Source organism: Ambystoma mexicanum, chromosome 8 (genome assembly GCF_040938575.1).
Source record: "Ambystoma mexicanum isolate Mex_15411 chromosome 8, UKY_AmexF1_1, whole genome shotgun sequence".
Taxonomy (NCBI): Eukaryota; Metazoa; Chordata; class Amphibia; order Caudata; family Ambystomatidae; genus Ambystoma; species Ambystoma mexicanum.
The window spans coordinates 1055864218-1055883955 of NC_090929.1; the positions used below are offsets into that span (position 1 = coordinate 1055864218).

The 19738-nt window shown below is 47.1% G+C and overlaps 1 protein-coding gene across 1 annotated transcript in view; it reads left to right on the forward strand.

Annotated features, from left to right (window-relative positions):
- Nucleotides 1-19738, forward strand: part of BMS1 (BMS1 ribosome biogenesis factor) — a 798176-nt gene that overhangs the window by 454387 nt on the left and 324051 nt on the right. The window contains exons 15-16 of the mRNA XM_069611034.1: nucleotides 5446-5625; nucleotides 6102-6290. Coding sequence (XP_069467135.1) covers nucleotides 5446-5625; nucleotides 6102-6290 — 369 coding nt within the window. The remainder of the gene's footprint in view (nucleotides 1-5445; nucleotides 5626-6101; nucleotides 6291-19738) is intronic.

A 19738-nucleotide genomic window follows, 5' to 3' on the forward strand; every position in this document is an offset into this window, starting at 1 on the left:
CCCTTAAAACTGTTTTATTTAATAGCACTTACATCTGCTAGAAGGGTGAGCGAATTACAAGCTCTTTCTTGTAAACCCCCTCACACTATCTTTCACAAAGACAAAGTTTTCCTGCAAGTGAAGCCTACTTTCCTCCCAAAGGTGGTTTCTGAATTCCATATCACTCAGAAGATTACCCTACCATCTTTCTATCCTCCTCCTCACCCGGGGAAATAGGAAGAGAGGTTACACAGGCTAGACCCTAGAAGGGCTTTAATTTTTTACATCAGTAGACTAGCCAGGATAAGACAGGCAGACCAGCTGTTTGTAGGTTACACAGGTCACAAGCTGGGGTTACCAATAACTAAGCAGACCATTTCCAGATGGATCATCCTAGCCATTCTGGAATGTTATAAATTGGCAGGAAAAGAGCCCCCTCAAAACCTTAGGGCTCATTCGACCAGAGGTATTGCAGCTTCATCGGCCCTCAAAAGAGGTGTGCCGGTTAAAGACATCTGTGCGGCCGCTACATGGTCGTCTGCCCATACCTTTACACGATTTTACAATTTGGATTCCTCCTCCAGTCAAGAGACTAGGTTTGGAAGGGCTGTACTGCATTCTATTCATCAATAGAAGACAGCATAAAGTCAGTACTCCCTCCTCCAATAATAGAATACTGCTATGGGAGCATATCTAAGATGAGGAATACGTCGGAGGACACAATCCCTTCGAAGAACAAGTTACTTCTTACCTTGTAACGTTCTTTCAACGGGATGTTCCTCCGACGTATTCCTCATCGACCCTCCCATCCATCCCCGCAGTTCTACTTCCCTTGTTGTTGCAGCTTACGCTCCTTCAGGGTGATTAGTTTAGTCCAGGAAGCATATTTGTGGGCTACAAAACGGAACTGAGCAACGGGCGCTGCGCGCGGCCTTTATAGCCAGGATGACGTCGGCGTCGATACGGCGGCTGTCGAGGGACATCGACTCGAAGGACGTCGACGCGCAGCGCCCTCTAGAGAGAGAGAAATTTTCCGAGGCCAGCAGAGCTGGAAGGAGATATCTAAGATGAGGAATACGTCAGAGGAACATCCCGTCGAAAGAACGTTACAAGGTAAGAAGTAACTTGTTCTTCCATCTACTTTCTGTTAGACAGTATTTATTTATTTATTTATTTATTTATATGGCACGCAAGCAGCCCAGGGGCATTGAGGCGCTGTTACTTGCAATAACTTAGTTACATGGTACAGGCATGATGGTGATTGTTAACACATTATGAATACTACAAGATATCATACTGTTGTTACAGATATTGCATTGGGACGTATATTACAACATATATGATAAGTATTCGTGCTGGTGTGTCGGGCCTTATGTGAAGAGGGTAGTTTTCAGAGTTTTGCGGAAGGTGGTGAGGGTGGCCTCACCTCGGATAGTGGGAGGTAGGGCATTCCAGTGAGTGGGCGCGAGATAGGGGAAGCTGGATCCGCCCGCTTTTACTCTTTTTACTAGTGGCACCGAGAGCATGTTGGTGTACGGTGATCTGGTTGGCCTTGTAGTGGAGACGGGGTGGATCCTTTGAGAGAGGTATGCTGGAGCAGTGAGGTGAATGCACTTGTGGGTCAGTGTCAGGGCTTTGAATACGATCCTTTCCTTTATTGGGAGCCAGTGGGCTAGTTTTCTGGCTTCAGAGATGTGTTCTCTTTTAGCAATGCCTTGGGCTGCACGGAGAGCATTGTTCTGTATTACTTGTAGTCTCTCTAGGTTTTTGTTGGAGGTTCCTAGAAAGAGTAAGTTGCAGTAGTCTAGCCTAGAGCCGGTGATGGCTCTGGCTATGTTGGTGCAGTTCTCTTTGGAGAGAAAGGGTCTGACTGCGTTGATTAGTTTGGCATGATATGCAGCTGCGGAGGCTATTGCGTTGACTTGTCTATCCATGGATAGGCTGGAGTCCAGGTAGACTCCCAGAGTTTTGACAGAATCGGAGACCGGAATTTTAATGGAGTCAATGGTGAAGTGGCTCCATTGGCAGTAGGAAAGTAAGACTTTGTGAATACTATATTTACTTTTCAGAATGGTAGAACATATCTAAGATAAGTAATACATTTTTTTAAATATTCACTTGGAGTTTAAAGTTACCAACTAACTTATTCACAAGGAAGTAAACTTTTCAACACTTGTTTTACTTTTCGAGACAGACCCCCTTAAATTATCCAGCCCTTCCCAGTACATAAGTTCTCTCCGAGGCAGAAGAGGGACCCTAGTGGTCTAGGAGCTAGCTGTAGGCAGAGTGAGATAGGGCTCAGTTGCAGGCAACGTTCAGAGTTCCAGAGGAAGACTGTTCAAACAAGTAAGTATTTTACTTTAGAGTTAGTTGAGGGTCCAGGGACTTCAGAGAAGACACCCTAAGAGAATTCTAACATTGGGCCTTGGTGAACTGGACGAGAGGCCTCCCAATCACAGAAAACACCCCAAAACTACACAGAAATCAGAAGAGACTTAAGTAAATACCCAAGCCAGTACAGTACCTTATCACAGAAGATTTTGCAGCAGGAGGACTTCAGGATCTTGGAAAGGTCCTTCTTGAGATTTACTCTGCGCACCAAACCAGGTTTGCTCCCTTTGTTCGTTTTGTCTTTGGTGGGATTCACTGGTAAAACCCGCCTCTGGCTCCAGCATGTCTGGCAGGGGAAGGAAGCAAGAGAGGTTCCCGAACTCCCTGTTCTTAGTCTCCTTGGTTACAGGAATGCAACCAAAGGTGTTTGGCCAGTTGGCTGACCTTGGAGGACAGCCACCCTGCTGTGTGAGTGACAGCTAGCCTGCAAATGAATGGGAGAGACTTGCATAAAAGGCAAGGTCTTTTGCAAAGAAGGCAGAGTCGACCATTGGACGAAGGAATCCGAAGAAGAACTTGGAAGAAAAGCTTGCTGCTACTCCTGGACTGTTGGTTTGCCCGGTGAAGCCCCGCTGCAGTGCCGAAGTTCTGATTTCACCTCGACTAGAGAAACCCTGCAAAGGACGACTTCTCCCCTTGGGTTGGTGGGACCAATCGACCCCAAGACGAACTCATCTGGAAATCCGCTCGACGCTGGCTGTACTTCCATTGCTGTTACAGAAACCGAGTGCCAGGTAGAGGAACACCAGAATAAGTGCATCATTTTTAAGTCGGACCCGAGCTCCACGACGATCGTCCGGACTCCTTCCAAGCAGGACTAACCATGCCTGTACATACACATGTATATGTATACACCTGGCTGCTCGGTCTACGCTATCCTGAACTCTGGTGGTACAGTCTTGTACTAAGAGTGGAGTCTTGTACTGCCTCAGTTGAATGGTTTTACTAAGCCCTTAGTTGGACTTCAGAAAAACTGTCCTAGACTCCATAGTACAGGTCAAATTGAGTTCCAAAAGACAGAGCCCATAAGAATAAATAAGTGGAAAAAGACTGCACTCAATCAGGTTTAAAGAAAAAGATCAAGAAATCCAGCAAAAAGTGCTAGGGGTCTCACTAGGAGAGGGGATGAAGCATACAAATGATCTCCCCAACACTCCTTTTTTGGATTGAGGACCAAAGGCTGCTATTGCAAAAAGCTTCAGCGTAAGGCTGAGGTGCTTTTTAATAGAAATACATTTGGATTTCAGATAAGACGCATGTTGCTGCTCGCCAGTGAAGGGGGGGGGTGCCTTAGCGGACATATGAGCCTTGAATTGGAAAAAACGAGTTTGTAGATCAAATTTGAGGCACACAGACATGACTGATTGATCAGGTGGTACAAGTTCGGACTAATGTTTAATTAGCTGTGCTTTGGGACAAATGTCTTGTTAAGTTTCTCTACAGCATGTCTGGGTTAAGGTGAATTTACTGGGTTAGCCAAGGCCTGCAATCTGCCTCCGGCTGTGTTAGGAGCCTCTGCCTCCGCTGCCTTAGCTTGCTGAAGCTTGGCTTTCAGCATCCTCTGGTATCATCAGTTAACCAAGTTCATTCAAGATCTCAAGGCCCCAATTGACGAGCTCAGAGATGATGGAAAATTAGCCTTGCTCCTCCTTCTTGACCTCTCTGCTGCATTTGACCTGGTGGACCACAAGGTTTTATGTAACCACTTGGACTCAGCAGCCCACTTTTCCAAGGAGGCCATAGTCTGGATACAAACCTTCCTCAGCATCAGGACGATGAATCTTCTCTCCTTCAGCAGCTGCAGACCCTATTCCCACTACCTGTGGGGTGCCCCAGGGATCATGTGTCTCTCCGACCTTGTATAACATATTTACCAAGCCCCTTTTTGATTATCTAGACCATCTTGGTATCACCTACACTAACTATGCACATGATACTCATATTCTCTTACCACTTACTGGGGATTATGATAAGGATTTGGCCTTGGTGAATAGAATCTACAGCATCATTCAGGCATGGATGGCCTCTCATGGGCTCTGCTTGAATGATGATAAAACTGAGCTAATCATCCTCGGTACCACCTCCCATCTCACAAGATTAGGACCCGATTACTCATCCTTCACCATTGACGGGAACCCCATTAAAGTTGCCAAAGAGGTAAACATTTTAGGCTTTTACCTTGACTCTACCCTCTCATTTACCAAATAAGTAAACACTTTGGCTTCATCCACTGCATATACATGTAAATTAATTAGAGCTGGCAAACATTTCCTAACCTCTAACAGCTGTATTATCTTGGCTAGAGCCCTCATCCTGTCCAAATTGGACTACTGTAACACCCTCTACATTGGTGCCAACACATACATTATCATGAGAATACAGACACTCCAGAACAATGTCCTCAGAGCTCCGATAAGTATAGCAAGAAAAGAGCATATTTCTTATACTAGGAGACAATACAACTGGCTATCGACCAATGACAAATTCCGATTGAAAATGGCATCTCTCATCCACAAATGCTTAAATAATAGGGCACCATGCTACCTGACAGAAAGAATTAATAGAAAATCTTCAAGTAGACCCACTATAACAGTCAATACCAATTGTCTCCTTGTGTACCAAGATTCAAACTATCCAAAATCGGGGGCAGTAGCTTCCTGGTCAAAGCAGCACAGCTTTGGAATTTGCTGACACCCCCACTGAGAGCTGATCAAACATTCATTAAATTCAGACAGAATCTCATTAACTGGTTCAAAGATGATGACAAGTAATACTCTGGCCATTAGCAATCTAGCTTTGTAAATTGTAAACTGCCTGTAAATTACGTTCTTGCCTGTATTGTGTTTTACCCTATTAAATGCTTTCTATTGTAGCTACTTTGCCTGTACATTCTGTATATCATGCTTGTGTACCTTTACTTTACCTCATGCCACATGTAACTAAGCTGTAAGCCTTCGTTTAACCTCTGTGCCTTGATACCCCTGGGTCTGGCACGCATTATAAATAAACAAAAAAACTAGTGAGGAAAACCGAGGAATGCAATAGAAATCTGATAATCTGTTTATTTCTTCTCAGATGGTGAGTGAGGGAGAGGATAAGGATGCTGACTCCAGTGCAGCCCCACAAGAGGAAGACCGCAAGAAAAAGCGCATGGAAAAGAAAAGAAAGCTGAAGGAACGCTTCGATGCAGAGTATGATGATGGAGAAGCCACCTACTTTGATGACTTGAAGGGTGAGATGCAGAAGCAGGCTGAGGTGAGTGGAAGTTTTGCAGGCTTTCTACTGTCATTTTCAGTAGTGTATGGGCGCCTAAGCCCTTAATCCATAGACACTGAAGTGAATTGAGGAATCCCCAAAATGCACAGAATTTCTGTTTTCTGGGACCACTTATAGGAGGACATCAAAGAAGGAGGTATTTAATAACTTTCTTTTAGTTTAGAAGTACCTTTGTACCGTCCATTAGTGTTTTTGCAAACCACAATCTGCAACACAGTTTCACCCACGTATTAACCTTAAATCGGTTCTCAAGATGTTGTGCCCTTGATGGAGATCTTAGAAGGCGGACGTCTGCAAGCAGGCAAAATAGATCAGTTTTTGTTTTAGCACGTTTATTTTCCCACACATGTTGGGGAACTCGCATGTATCTGAATTTCGTAGACTACTGTGTTATTGGTCTGCTTCGAAGTTTATCACAGCTTTTCACTTGTGTTTCTCCTTATTTTCACTTTCAGCTGAACCGTGCTGAGTTTGAAGACCAGGAGGATGATATACGGGTACAATATGAAGGCTTTCGGCCAGGAATGTACCTCCGCATCGAGCTTGAGAGCGTCCCCTGTGAATTTGTAGTGAACTTTGATCCTCATTACCCTGTAATCCTAGGTGGTTTGGGGAACAGCGAGGGCAACGTTGGCTACATCCAGGTAAGCATAAATTATGTGTGCCCTGTGCTAAGGTGCTTGTGCAGAATGTGCTTCCTTTTCCCAGAGATGATTGATACGATAGCAGACACTGTTTGATGAATAGTTTGTGAGTGCATGGCCTAGTGATATAGGACTGTGTTGTGAGTGCATTTTATTTCCAGGTCATATGTGCCTTTCGAATGGATTGTGTCTTCCCGCGTATTCCTCCTCTGATATATTCTCGTCCAGCGTTGGCTGCTTTGGAAAAGAATTTCACAGTAGAGGGAGCTGTGCATCATCGATCTTGTGTCTTTCAGTGGTCTCCGTCCGCTCTAGAGTATGACATCAATGTTAGTATGTATATATTCCTGAGGCTTGTGGAATCTGCTTAGATCACATGCTATGCATAGGCTGGCATCTAGTGGAAGCTGCAGAGTATTACAGTTGTTTTCGAAACTCAAAAAGAGACGTCGACAGGGCATGCCAGTAATACTATCCCTAGTGTGATGTCCACTGTACTCGTGGTCCTTCACGCGTCGAGGTCCCTCAGATTGTTTTTATCCGCCACCGTGACAGACACATATCGCAGAGTTCATTTCGGCTAACGCCATTTGCTTATGAAAAATTAAGACTAGTTACTCTTTCTGTGCTTTTCCGAACCAACTTCGACTTCTTCATCGATGCGGTGTGTTAGGGAGAATTCTCAAAAATGTGTTAATTCCCTCCACCTTAGAGACCCCCAGCAACTTTGCTGGATTTTGAGGACTTGATTTTCTAACCTGTAGAGAGTGAGACCCTTTTTCCCACTCATGTTTTTTAATGTGATTTTATACGCTGCGTTTCTTTTGGTTATGGAGTCTAACCAACTCCATAGGCATAATCTTTTCCATTTGTGTCCCAAAGCACCTTCAGTGCAGTGGCACAGGGAAGTCTTTCAGACTTCCCAAGGTTTAAATGCCTTCTCTCGGATCAACTACTGTTTCCCACAGCAGTAAAGTGAAATTGACTTTTACTTAGCATTGTACTTGCTAGACCCAGCACACCCTAACTTACAATAGAGTGCTGGAGGGGTTACTTAGTATTCCCTGTGTCTAAATGCTAATGTAACATATTTTATGTTACCCTTTCCTCAATTGACTGGCTGGTGGCAGTGGATTTGTTTTGAACTACCTTGGTTTGCATTTACCGCGACCGTTCGCGGCTGCATTAAAGTAACCGCGGAAGCCATCTTTTTCAAAATATCGTACAGCCATCTTTGCTAAAATGGTGCCCGGTCTTCTTTTTTCGACAGGTCTTTGTGGCAAGGTCCTTCTAGAGAGTTTCTCTACACGCCAAACCAGGTTTGGTCTCTTTGTTCATTTAGCCTTTGGCAGTGTTTCTGAGAGAAACCCGCCTCTGGTGCCCGAGTGTCTGAGGTAGGCAGGAAGTGAGGGAGGTGCCCGAAACTCCCTGTGCTTAGTCTCGTAGGAGACCCAAATGCACTCTGTGGTGATTGGCTGGCCGACTCTCCGGCAAGGACAGCCACCCTGCTGGGTGAGTGACAACTAGGCTGGAATGAATGGGAGAGATCTGAATAAAAGGCACATCTTTTGGCTTGGCAGGTAGTCGACCACTGGACGAAGGAAGCAAAGAAGAGCTTGAAGAGGATGCCTGCTGCAACTCCTGGACGGTTGGTTTGCCTGGTGAAGCCCTGCTGCAGTGACTACTTGCCAAGTTCGCATTGACAGAGAAGACCCTGTAAGGGCGACTTCTCCCTTTGAGTTGGTGGGACCGATCAACTCCAAAGTAAGCCACCTGGACACCCATAAAAGAGCTGGTTGAATTTCCTCAGAGTTGCTGCTGGAACCGTATAGCCAGGGATAGGGACACCAGATTGTGTGTGTTACTTTTAAGCTGGCCTAAAGCTTTTGGAAGATCCTCTGGACTCCCACGAAGCAGGACTGACCAAGCCGGAGCCCCCTCAGCAGAGTGGGGGACCCCAGAAGTAAGGACAGTCCACCTTGACAGCCAGGAACCGCGCTTATTGCTATTTGCTGTACCGGAATGAGCTGAAATGCAAAACAGCCACTGAAAGTGAAGTTTTCCAGTTGCCAGTTTTTGCCAGTCCCAGTGCATTGCTAGAGTCCCCCGACGTTCTCCCTCTTGTCCCCACGACTGAGGCCCCTGAACAGTGAGATCTGCAGAGCTGCACAGGAACAGAAGTCATCTGCATCTTTTCTTCTTTACCAAGAAGTCTAAGAGAACTTACCACTTACTGAAGAAGTACTTGTAACTTCTACAACTCACAAGTCTAATCAGCTTGTGGCCCTACATTTGATTCTTCTTTTTATCAAAGACTCGCAAGAACTTGTGCAAAGACTTGTCCATTTACTTACCTGAAGTGCTGCATCCTATACAAAGACATTTGCCCATTGACGTTGGCTTAGCCCTGGGGTGCACAACATACGGCCCGCGGGCCAAATGCGGCCCTCCATCCCGCGAAATGCGGCCCGCCAACAATGTTTACTTTTGTAATGAGATACGGCCCACTTCAAGCAGTTGGCCGCATTTCATTACATTAGTAAACTGTTGACCGGGACTGTCTGCACCTCTACCCAAAGTGGCTATTAACATGATCTTTATCTCCTTTATAATGTATGCCCCCCTCCTTTGTTTAGAATTAAAAGCAGTCTGAGTGAGTGGGGCGGGAGGGGCAGGGGGTTCATACATGATAATGGAGATAAAGATACAGTTAATAGTCGCTAATTATCAAAAGAAGGGGAGCTAGCAGTCTCCCTTGTGTATTATTTATTGTGCGCCAATGTAGGGCATTTAACCTATGCAGTCCAGTTCGCTGATGTCTCAATAGAGAGGCAACATTAGAATCTTCAGAAGCGAACGGGAACTAAAATAAGATAAAAACAAGGCCATTAAAAAACAATCATTGCAAGAATTGCGATTTGAATCCAGCTTCTGCGGGTGCCAGCCTTTCCGATGCATCCAACCCCCGTCACAACCAGTGCTGTGGCCGAGGCTGGCAGAGGCGCGCGCAGGTGGTCACACGTCATGCCCTATATCAGTAAGATCCTGCGCATTGGCAGCAGGCATTGCATCCAGTGCTACCCACCTGCAGAGGTGCCCAATGCATCCAAACCCTGTCACAACCAGCACTGGGGGCCACAGGGCATAGTGTTTGGTTGGGTGTGGGGGGCATGGGGCATAGTGTTTGGTTTGGGAGAGGGGGCATGGTGTTTTGGTGAGGACTGGGGACCATGCAGCATAGTGTTTGGTTGGGAACTGGGGGCCATGGGACATAGTGTTTGGTTGGGGGCCATGGGGCATAGTGTTTGGTTGAGAGGTGGGGGCCATGGGTCATAGTGTTTGGGTGGGGGCCATGGGTCATAGTGTTTGGGTGGGGGCCATGGGGCACAGTGTTTGGGTGGGGGGCGGGGGCCATATGGCATAGTGTTTGGGTGGGGAGTGGGGGCAATGGGGCACAGTGTTTGGTTGGGGGGTGTGAGCCATGGGGCATAGTGTTTGGTTGTGGGACATGGGGCACAGTGTTTGGTTGTGGGGTGGGAACATGGGGGAATAGTGTTTGGTTGAGGGGTGGTGGCCATGGGGCATAGTGTTTGGTTGAGGGGTGGTGGCCATGGGGCATAATGTTTGGTTGGGGGCAATGGAGCATAGTGTCACACTCTAAGAGTGAACCCAATAATAAAGCTACAACAGGCACAATTAGGAGATGAACATCCTTTGCTTTTTGTAGAAACCTGACTCAACGAAGGCCAAACTCCTCTTTGCCAACCCAAACAGCAAAGTATAGCAGTCCAAAATAACGGAATGTCCAATCAAGGGTCAATAAAATATATATACTTTAATTAAAGACGATATGCTTTAACTAAATAGAAATAAACAACAATGGAAAATGGGTAGTATAAAATGTAAGTTTGAAATACAAATAGTTACACCTCAAAAACGTATTCTTTTTCCATGTGCTTAATGAAAAGGGGGGGTTGAAAAAGCCGCCTGCCACGCCACGACCCGCAGCGCCTATCACCCCACCCACATTTACCTTTCGGCCCACTATAGGCTTCACATAAGGTACTGTCGGCCCTCTGTCAAAATCAGTTGTGCACCCCTGGTTTAGCCTATTTGAATTGAATGACTCTTCTAAGTGCTATCTGAAAATATTTGCCCTGCTTATGAATATTTGTAAATTCTTGTGTTCTAATAACCCTTGCCTTTTACCAACTTTTTAAGAGTGTTCTGAATGCCAACAGTAGGATATTAATGTCCCCAGCACCCTTGTCATTGAAGTCACCTATGGGTGTAGTTTGTGTCTGTGGGCCATCCCAAAGGGTCTTGTCTGATTCAGAAACTCAGTGTACAGTATTGAAGTGTATTTGTATGTTACTAGTATATTGCTTCCTTCTAAAGAAGGCTTTATAACTGACTGATAAATAAATTAATTGTTTATATAAGAAACCTTGAGTGTAAGAGTTTATTTGAATACCTGTAACTGTGAATCTTTGTGTAACTCCACTACAGCTTACATTTCCCCTCTTGAGATGAGCCTGGCTGCTCAACACGCTACCAAAACTGTATAGTACAAGCTTATACCAAAGGTTGGGGTTGCCCATACCTGTAGTCCTAGTTGTTTGTAGTGTTCCCAGAGGGCACTGCATTCAAACTTTGCCTAACACGGTGGAAAGGACGACCGTCGGACTAAATTCCAGACTCAATGGATCCTTTCCGCCTTGGAAGGCTGCACCGGGCCTAGGCCCTAACAGTAGGGAGAGTGGGGGGTGGTCATTGTAGAATGCATTTTCCCCTCCATGCTCTTTCTCGCCTGCCTGCCATTCCCCATAAACGTGGAGAACACTCGATTTAAGTTTTGCCCCACGTGCAATAAAAAATGTCCATGGATAGACCAGCACCACGTGTGCAACTTGTGTCTAGCGCATGACCACTGTTGGGCAAGATTTGCGGCAGTACCCTTAGGGTGCACTACAACAACCTTGACCTCCTGGCAATAGGAACCCAACCTTTGGTATAAGTCTGTACTACACAGGTTGGTAGTGTGGTCGAGTAGCCAGGCTTCTCTCAAGAGGGGTCAATGTGAGCAGTAGGGTAGTTACACAGAGATTCACAGTGACAAGTATTCAAATAATCACTTATACTCAAGGTTTCTTGATTAAACAATTATTAATTGAACAGTCAGTTTGAATAAGCCTTCCTCAGAAGGGAGTAATATAATAGCAACACACAAATGCACTTCAAAATACACACTCTTAGTTTCTCTAATCAGCAAATACCCATTGGGGATGGCACACACACACTTCCTACACCCTCAGGTGGCTTAAATAGCTAGGACATGGTGGACATTAATATATTACTGTGGCATTTAGAGCATTACTCAGATAGGTGTCAAAGATAAGGGTTATTAGAACGAACAAGAGATCACAAATATTCTGAAGCAGGCAAGTACTTTTTGAACCCCCCAATACAAAGTAAGTTAACCCCTTCCTGCCGGGATAGGCACAACACAATGTCAGAGAGAAGAGTCATTCAGGGAGCCAGGCCAAAAGTCTCGGTGAGCTGAAGCACTTTTTGCAGGTAAGTAAAAGTCTTGCACAATGTTTTAGAAGTCTATGTAGAAAAGAAGAATCGATGTAGGCCCTCAAGCTGTTAGGCTTGTGAGTAGTAGAAGATGCAAGCAACTCTACAGAGCAACCAAGACAAGTCTCAACTGAGAACAAGCAAGGCTACACAACAAGAGGTATGTTCTTAGACTGTACAGTACCTTGGGTCTGAAGAAAAGTGTAGCAGATGACTTCTGTTCCTGTGCAGCTCTGCAGATCCTGTTGTTCCTTGGCCTCAGTCGTGGGGACACAAGGGAGGACTCATGCACTGCAATGGGACGGTCACCGACCGCAAACGGCAATCTTCAAACAAGTGGCACTCCGGTGTTTCAGCTCCTCGCATCTACCGCAAATAGCAACACTGCGGTTCCTGGCTGTCGAGTTGGACTTTCCTTGCTTCTGGGCTCCAGCACTCTGTTGAGGTGGCTCTGGCTCGGTCAGTCCTGCTTCCTGGGAGTCTGGAGGATCTTCCTGGAGGATCTTCCTGGAGCTCTTGGCCAGCTTAAAAGCAACGCACACGATCTGGTGTTCCTCTCCCTGGCTATTCGGTTCCGGCAGCGACTGCAGTGGAAATTTAACCAGCTTCGAGAGGATGTCCAGGTGGCTTCCTTTGGAGTTTATTGGTCCCACTAACTCAAGGGGAGAATTCGTCCTTGCAGGGCTTCTCTAGTTGAGGCAAATTCAGAGCATCAGCACAGCAGCAGGGCTTCACCGGGCAAACCAACAGTCCAGGAGGTGCAGCAGGCATCTCTTCCAACTTCTTCTGATTCCTTCGTCCATTTGTCGACTCTGCCTTCCAAGCCAAAAAGCATTGCCTTTTATGCAAGTTTCTCCCATTCATTCCAGCCTAGCTGTCAGTCACCCAGCAGGGTGTCTGTCGTTGCCGACAGCCAGCCGGCCAATCACCTAAGAGTGCATTCCTGTCACCTAGGAGACTAAGCATAGGGAGCTTTGGGCAACTACCTCACTTCCTGCCCCCGCCAGACACAGTGGAGCCAGAGGCGGGTTTCACTCATGAAGCCCGCCAAAGACACAACGAACAACGGGACAAAACCTGGTTTGGCGCGCAAAGTAAATCTCAAGAAGGACCTAAACAACAAGAAATGCCAAAAAAGACCGGTGCCATTTTGACAAAAATGGCACGCTGGGGTGCTTCACTGCAGCTGCGAACGCAGCCCGCGGTAAAAACAAATCCTGGTAGTAAAAGGTAAACCACTGCCACCAGCCATTAATTGTGAAAAGGGTAACATAAAAATGTTACATGAGAAACTAGACAAAGGGGATACGAAGTAACCCCTCCAGCACCCTAGTGTAAGATGGTGTGGGCTGGGTCTAGAAAGTTACAATTGTAAGTACAGTCAATTTCACTTTACTGTTCTTGGAAAAAGTAGTTGCCCAAGAGAAAGGTATTTAAACCTTGGAAAATCTGAAAGACTTCCCTGTGCCACTGCACTAAAGGTGCTGTGTGACAAAATGCAAAATGATGCCTATCGAGTTTGTCAGACTCCAAAACCAAAAGAAACAGAGTTCAAGTCACAGACAAATACATGAGAGTGAGAAAAAGGTCTCTCTCTCTAGGTTAAAAATGAATGTCCTAGAGTCCAGCAAAAGTGCTGGGGATCTCCAAGGTAGAGAGGAATTAGCACATTTCTGAGAAATCTCCCTAACATGCATCAACCTGCTAGAACTCCTAGCAGTATTCAAAGCGCTTCAAGCATTCAAAGCACAGCTAACAAACCAGTCAGTTCAAATCCTAACGTACAGCACCACTGCAATGTTCTATATCAACGAGCAGCGGGGCACATACCTTCCAAATCTGTCCAAGCTGGCACAAAGTATGGAGGTGGGCACTCAAATGGGCACTGAAACGGGGGATGTACCTATACTCCAAACATGTTCCAGGGGTACTTCTCACAGTGGGGTTACACCACGCTAGACTTGTTCACTACAGGAGAAAACAAGCAATGGCCAGACTGTGTCCAGGTTTCCCCAACCACACTTGAAGGGGAACGCCCAATGGATTAGCTGGTCAGTGAAATTTGATTACGCTTTTCTCCCAACTCCTTTAATGAGCAAGGTAGTGAACAAGATTCACAGAGAACAGATGACTCTCATCCTGGTTGCTCCTATGTGGGCGAGAAAGTAATGGTATCCACATCTGCGCAAACTGGCGATGTGCGATCCCAACAAGCTCCCATGCCAAACCAATTTGACCCAACACGGGGGAATAACAGTGCATCCTCAACCACACTCAATGAACTTGACAGCATGACTCCTGAGATCATAGAGTTCAGCATCTTAATCTACAACAACGGTGTAGGGAAATCCTCAAGGAGGCACGTAAATCAAACACCAGACACTGCTTTTTCGACAAGTGGAGGAGATTTGTAATCTGGTGCCAGTCCAAGCAAATAAACCCAGTGGAATGTAATCCATCTCACATTCTAAATTATATGCTCCAATTGTTATACTCGGGGTTAGTATTCAACTCCGCAAATGTCCACCTGGCGGCTTTATCAACATACACCACCTCACAGTAGGGTATCGTGGTGGAAATGTCCAGTTATTAAAGCATTCATGGAGGGAGTAAAGAGACTCCACTCTCCATTTCATACCCACAGCCAGGCTGGGATCTCAATGTAGTACTTGCAAAACTCATGGAACCCCCATTCGAGCCTTTGCATAAAACTGCCTTCTCAGTGGCTATTACTTCCATAAGAAGAGTTAGTGAATTGCAAGCATTGTCAGTGCAGGACCCTTTCTTTGTCATACACAAAGACACATCGGTTTTACGTACACAAAATGTATCAAAATATGTTTTCGTTTCCACTCAACCTGTTCCTGAAAGCCAGGAAAATGGGAAATTCTGCACAGCAAATCATTTGTTCCTAGCTCTTACAAGGAAAAAGCACAGGATTCTTTGTACACCATTTTATTTCCATTTCTTGAAAACCCCCACAATTTACTCCCTTTTTGGTTATTTTCTCTCACCCCCCCTATCCCCCCCCCCCACGTACTGCAAACTAGGATTCCTGGGTGCGGTTACAACTGCCTACATATGCGAAAAAAGGGGGCACATTTGGCAGAGATATATCATATAACAAAACAATTACAAGACACTGAATGGCGACATTCCGAAAACAACAAATAAGGCCTTGGCACTGGAGGGGAGGGGAGTGGGTGGGTGGGGGGCGGAGGGGAAGACCCATGGCAGTTAAGGGGTTAAGAAGTAAGAGTACCACCATCCCTGGTATGGATCTGTGAAGGACTGACTCCCTGGTGGACAATTGGGAGGCCTATTCAAGAATAAGAGTAAGTAACCTTGGGCTACAGTTTGCAGGGCCTAAGCATCGGAAGGAATGCCTCGCCATTCTTCCAAATGCTGAGTCAGCCTACGAACCGAGGCCTCAAAGAGGTTTTGGTGTAGCAGTGGTGGGTGCTGATTGCAAGGAGGTTGCAGTTGCTTGGGCGGACTTACTACATCGTCCACTACAAGGAAATCTCCTGTGGCACCTTTGTGTGCTCTGACATCGTGTCCTTCCAACCAATGAAAAATAGTGAAAGGACCGCCCTTCCAATCTTGAGATGCCATGGTGTGCTGTTGCGGCTGTCCTATTGCTGCGCCCAGCAATTCTTCCGCTGCTTTTGAGGGCTGAAGATTTTACAAGCTTTCATCAGCCTTGGCGCCAAGCAAAGTGGATTCGTCGAAAGACCTGGTCAGTAGCCTTGCCTGGACATCTTGTGCAAAGCCAGACTTACAGTACTGGCTGCCATCGCTCGGCTGACACGGTCGGCTGAATCAACTAGCACATTGTGTCCTTGCCATCCTTTAAAATATTTAAAAATCCTTCCCTTTCTTCACCATCCGGGCTGTGTTCAGCAGCCATAGCCACCACTTCCCAAAACGTGAATGTAAATTTGGCCAATGCACACGTAGCATTGATGGATTTTAATGCTATACTGCTGGCTGAGAATACTAATTTTGCTAGAGTAACATTTTATCGTCCCTATGGGGGGGAATTGTAGGATAGGCTACCCTTGAAGTGGCAGCCAGCACCACTAGAACAGTATGGAAGTTAATACTTGTCTCATGACTTGCTTGTAGCCCCTCTTAAAAGTAGCTGCTGCTCTTCTAAACTTTTAACACTGGGTTGTGCTTTCCCTGAATTGCATTAGTGCTATTCTAAAATAGTTTCATTAAGTTCTTACTTGCCTTAGAAAATGTATTGTACACTTCTTAAAAGTATACCGGGTATAACTAGGTATTAGACAGCTGATAGTGTTAGGGAGATTTATGATTTTTATGCTCCATCCACTCTCCTAGTGAGACCCCCAGCATATTTTGCTGGAATTCTGGACCTTTTTCTTTTAATCCTGAATGAGTGAGCTGCTCTGGAACTCTATTCTTTGTATTCTACCTGTACTATGGAGTCTGTCTGCTCCATAGCTCTTAAAGGCATCTGTGTTTGTACAACTGCAGCACACAGCTCCTTATGGGCAGTGTTGCTGGGGACCCCCTTTTTCTATATCCTCAAACTACAGTTCCCAAAACTCTACAGTCTGAGAAATCGGCACACACGACCTTCAGTGGAGTGCCAAAGGGACACCTAGTATCCCCCTTCTCTCTGATCCTGTGACTTTTTAGTCAAATAGACACCTCGTTATGGCTGGTAGTAGTGGACATGTTCTACCAACTATTGTGTATTTTCTATACCGCAGGCTATGTCCATAGCCTTGGTAGTGCACAATAAGGGCACAATAAGGGCACCCAATCACCAACTTGGTGTTACACTCACCTGGTATCCACGGGGATGCCACCCAGCCAGCTGGTCGCTGATGCCCTGCCTGATGGTTCCCCTGTGGCCTCGGTGTCGAGGGAATTCTGCTTGGAAAATGAAGACTATGTAAGGACTGGGCGACCGAGGTAAGAAGTTTAATCCCCTACCTCCTTATAGTTCCAGCCCCTCCAGGTTTCCTTCTCACCTGGTTGCCGGAATCGGTGGGCTCTCCGTCCTGCTCTCTGGGCAGGGGCGCGTTGGCTTTTGTGGGCGCTGGCAGTCCAGTTACTTCACTGACTGCAGCCCTTGTAGTGTCTTTCAGGTAGGTCTTATTGCAATTAATGGTGTCGTATTTCTTGCATGCCTTTTGTCTGTTCTAATGTCTCTTTTATCTCCTCTAGGGGCGTGGAGTGTCCACTCGGAGAACGGGATGTGTTGGTTCTCACTGGGAGGTGATAGCGCGCTATAGCGCAATGATGCGGTAAAGAGGTGCTTTGCGTAGCGCAGCGATGCCTTGTTCTCACTGACCTGTTTTTGTCCCTTTTGTAGGTCGCAGAGAGTACCCAGCGCAGATGGGGTTTCCGGAGCAGTGCCGGTCGAGAAGTAGCCAGTCAGGTAAGTCCTTAAGCGCTTTTATGGTTGTAATGTCTCTAGTACCTCCGTTAATGTCTTTCTCCTTTTCTCTGGTCCCTCGATTCGGGCGGCAAACTCCTCCAACAGAGATGCCCAGGAGCTGTGAGCAGCGATGGATGAAGATTGCAGGTAAGATTCTGCTGCTAACAAAGTTTCTTTGTTTTTTCTGCAGGTCCGGAATTCGTCGGGTTCGCGAGAAGGTGGACACGGTGAGCGTCACGTTGCTAGATGCAAAGTAAAGCGAAGCGTGTGTTCTTGTTCGGGTGTGGTTTAAATAGCCACTGTAAAGTAGTCCAGGTAAAGTAGTCCCTAGGCCACCACACCCAAAACACTAGACCGCATAGCTTGGTTCTAGGAACCTAGCTATGTGGATGCCTCCATGTTGGCTGAAAGCCTTAATAAAATAGTCCCTTAAGCAGATGCCTCTCCCAACTGGTGAGCCTGGCGTCAAAGGCGCCAGGACTGGCCCCAAGAGGGCTTGAAAAGTGGAAGTCTGGCCTTATTAAAGATCCGAGCCCTGATCCCACCTGGCTTGTGGGCTTGCCAGTGGGGGTCAGGGCTGAGGGTCGTGACACTTGGGGCCTCCCTTCTCTTTTCCCCAATAGTAGCACGGTTGTTCTTTGTTAGCCCTCCTATCATTCTGGGAGGGGGAGGTCATTGTGTGTGTTTTGCCTTTGGCGGGAACTCTTGGGTGTACCTGCCTAGGCTCCAGAGTGTCTGGGCAGGCAGGAAGTGGGGGAAAAGTTGTCCACCCCCTGTCCTGTCTCTCCCAGAGTGCCTGAATAGACCCAGCTCCCACAGTGGGTCTGGCTGTCCTGATTGGAAAGCCAAACGCCCCTTTCTGTAAAATGCTGAAAGAGATTGTAGAGGAGTGTGTGCTGGAACTGTATAAAAGATGAGGCTTGTGCACCCGTTAGAACTCAGGGATTACGCACTTTCACAACACGTGCGCACTGAGGCTTATGCGAGATTGAACCCACTATAACGGAGTGAAAGCAGCCCGCTTAGATCCTCGCTAACCCTCTGGGCACGGTCCGGCACCCGGAAGGGCACTACGGTAGCTGGGCCCTCTCTGCCCCCCCCCCAATTTGGAACCAGGCACCCTCAGGAGCAGGGGACCCTGTGCCTGCGCCCATTGCTGACGCTCATCACTGCCCCCTCAACAACGCCCATAAGCCCACAATATGTGGGAAGACATGAGTGTCTAGTGGGGCCCCTCCTGACCAGGCACCGCACCCCAGGAGAGGCAAGGGCCCCTTACTTAAGGGACCCCCACAGCCAGGGAAACGCTGCATGGAAAAATGGAGAGGAGATGAGCCTACTGCCCACCAACACCACATAGCAATTCAGGCCGGTGGGTGGGCTGAGCCTGCAGTTTCAAGCTGTGTGCCCCCCTCGGACACTGCTTCCTGAGAGGGAGCATAGCAGTGAATAAGAGCGCCTCCCAGGAAGAGGGGAGTGAGCCTTCCAGCGCTACATTTCCCCTGGAATAAGAAAACACAATGAAGAACGGTGACTGGGCGACGGCGGACCTATGAGAAGAAGCATGAGAAGAGTGCTGGTCAGAACCCACACAACACCCGAGTGAGCGGGTCTGAATTTTTGTAGCACCAGAGACCAGGTGAAGGCAGTTGAGACCCAGTCACCGAAATTCCAGGACTGTACGGCTCCAAACACAGAGGATACAGAACCCCCACAGTAAGTTACGTCAAGGCGTGTGCTCCCCTGCCCGAGGGACCACTATTAACCCCGAAATACCCCAATTTGAACAACGCAATCTGCCATTTGCCACCCACTCTCCCAAGTGCAATGTGGCCTCTCTAGGACCCGGACATGTGCCGGGATGAGGACTTACCTCCCTGAGCTGGACAGACGCTTTGAAGGGTTGGGCCCCCAGTACTGGGGCGTGTGCCCTCCTTCAGGATTCTGGGGCGAGGAACAATTAAAGAAACTGCAATTGCATCACTGTAATGGAGAAACTTACCACCCCTTGGCCTGGTACCCCTCTTGTGGTGTTGGCCCCCACGTAGGGGCGTGTGCCCGCCACAAGACCACTAGAACGAACACTCAAAATGAGCACCGTTTGAACCATCATATTGTGGAGGTCAGAACTGTTTAAGGACGAAGCAAAAATACACAGAGGGCAAGGGGCGACGCACATGCGCCAGAATCCAAGTGCATGGAAATAAGAGAGAAGCTAGCCACACACAGGTACACCCCAATTCGACCAGTAATCGAGATCCTGCATAAGCACACCATGGCGGCATCAGGGACCGACTCCGCCGCAACTAAGGGAAATATGGCAGCTTTGGTAGAGGAAATCAAAAAGATGAGAGCAGACATTGGGGGAAAGGTTGACAAAATCATCCAGAGGATCGATAAAATGGAAGAGAGACTCGATGGTGTTGAGAACAATCAGACCACCTGAACACTC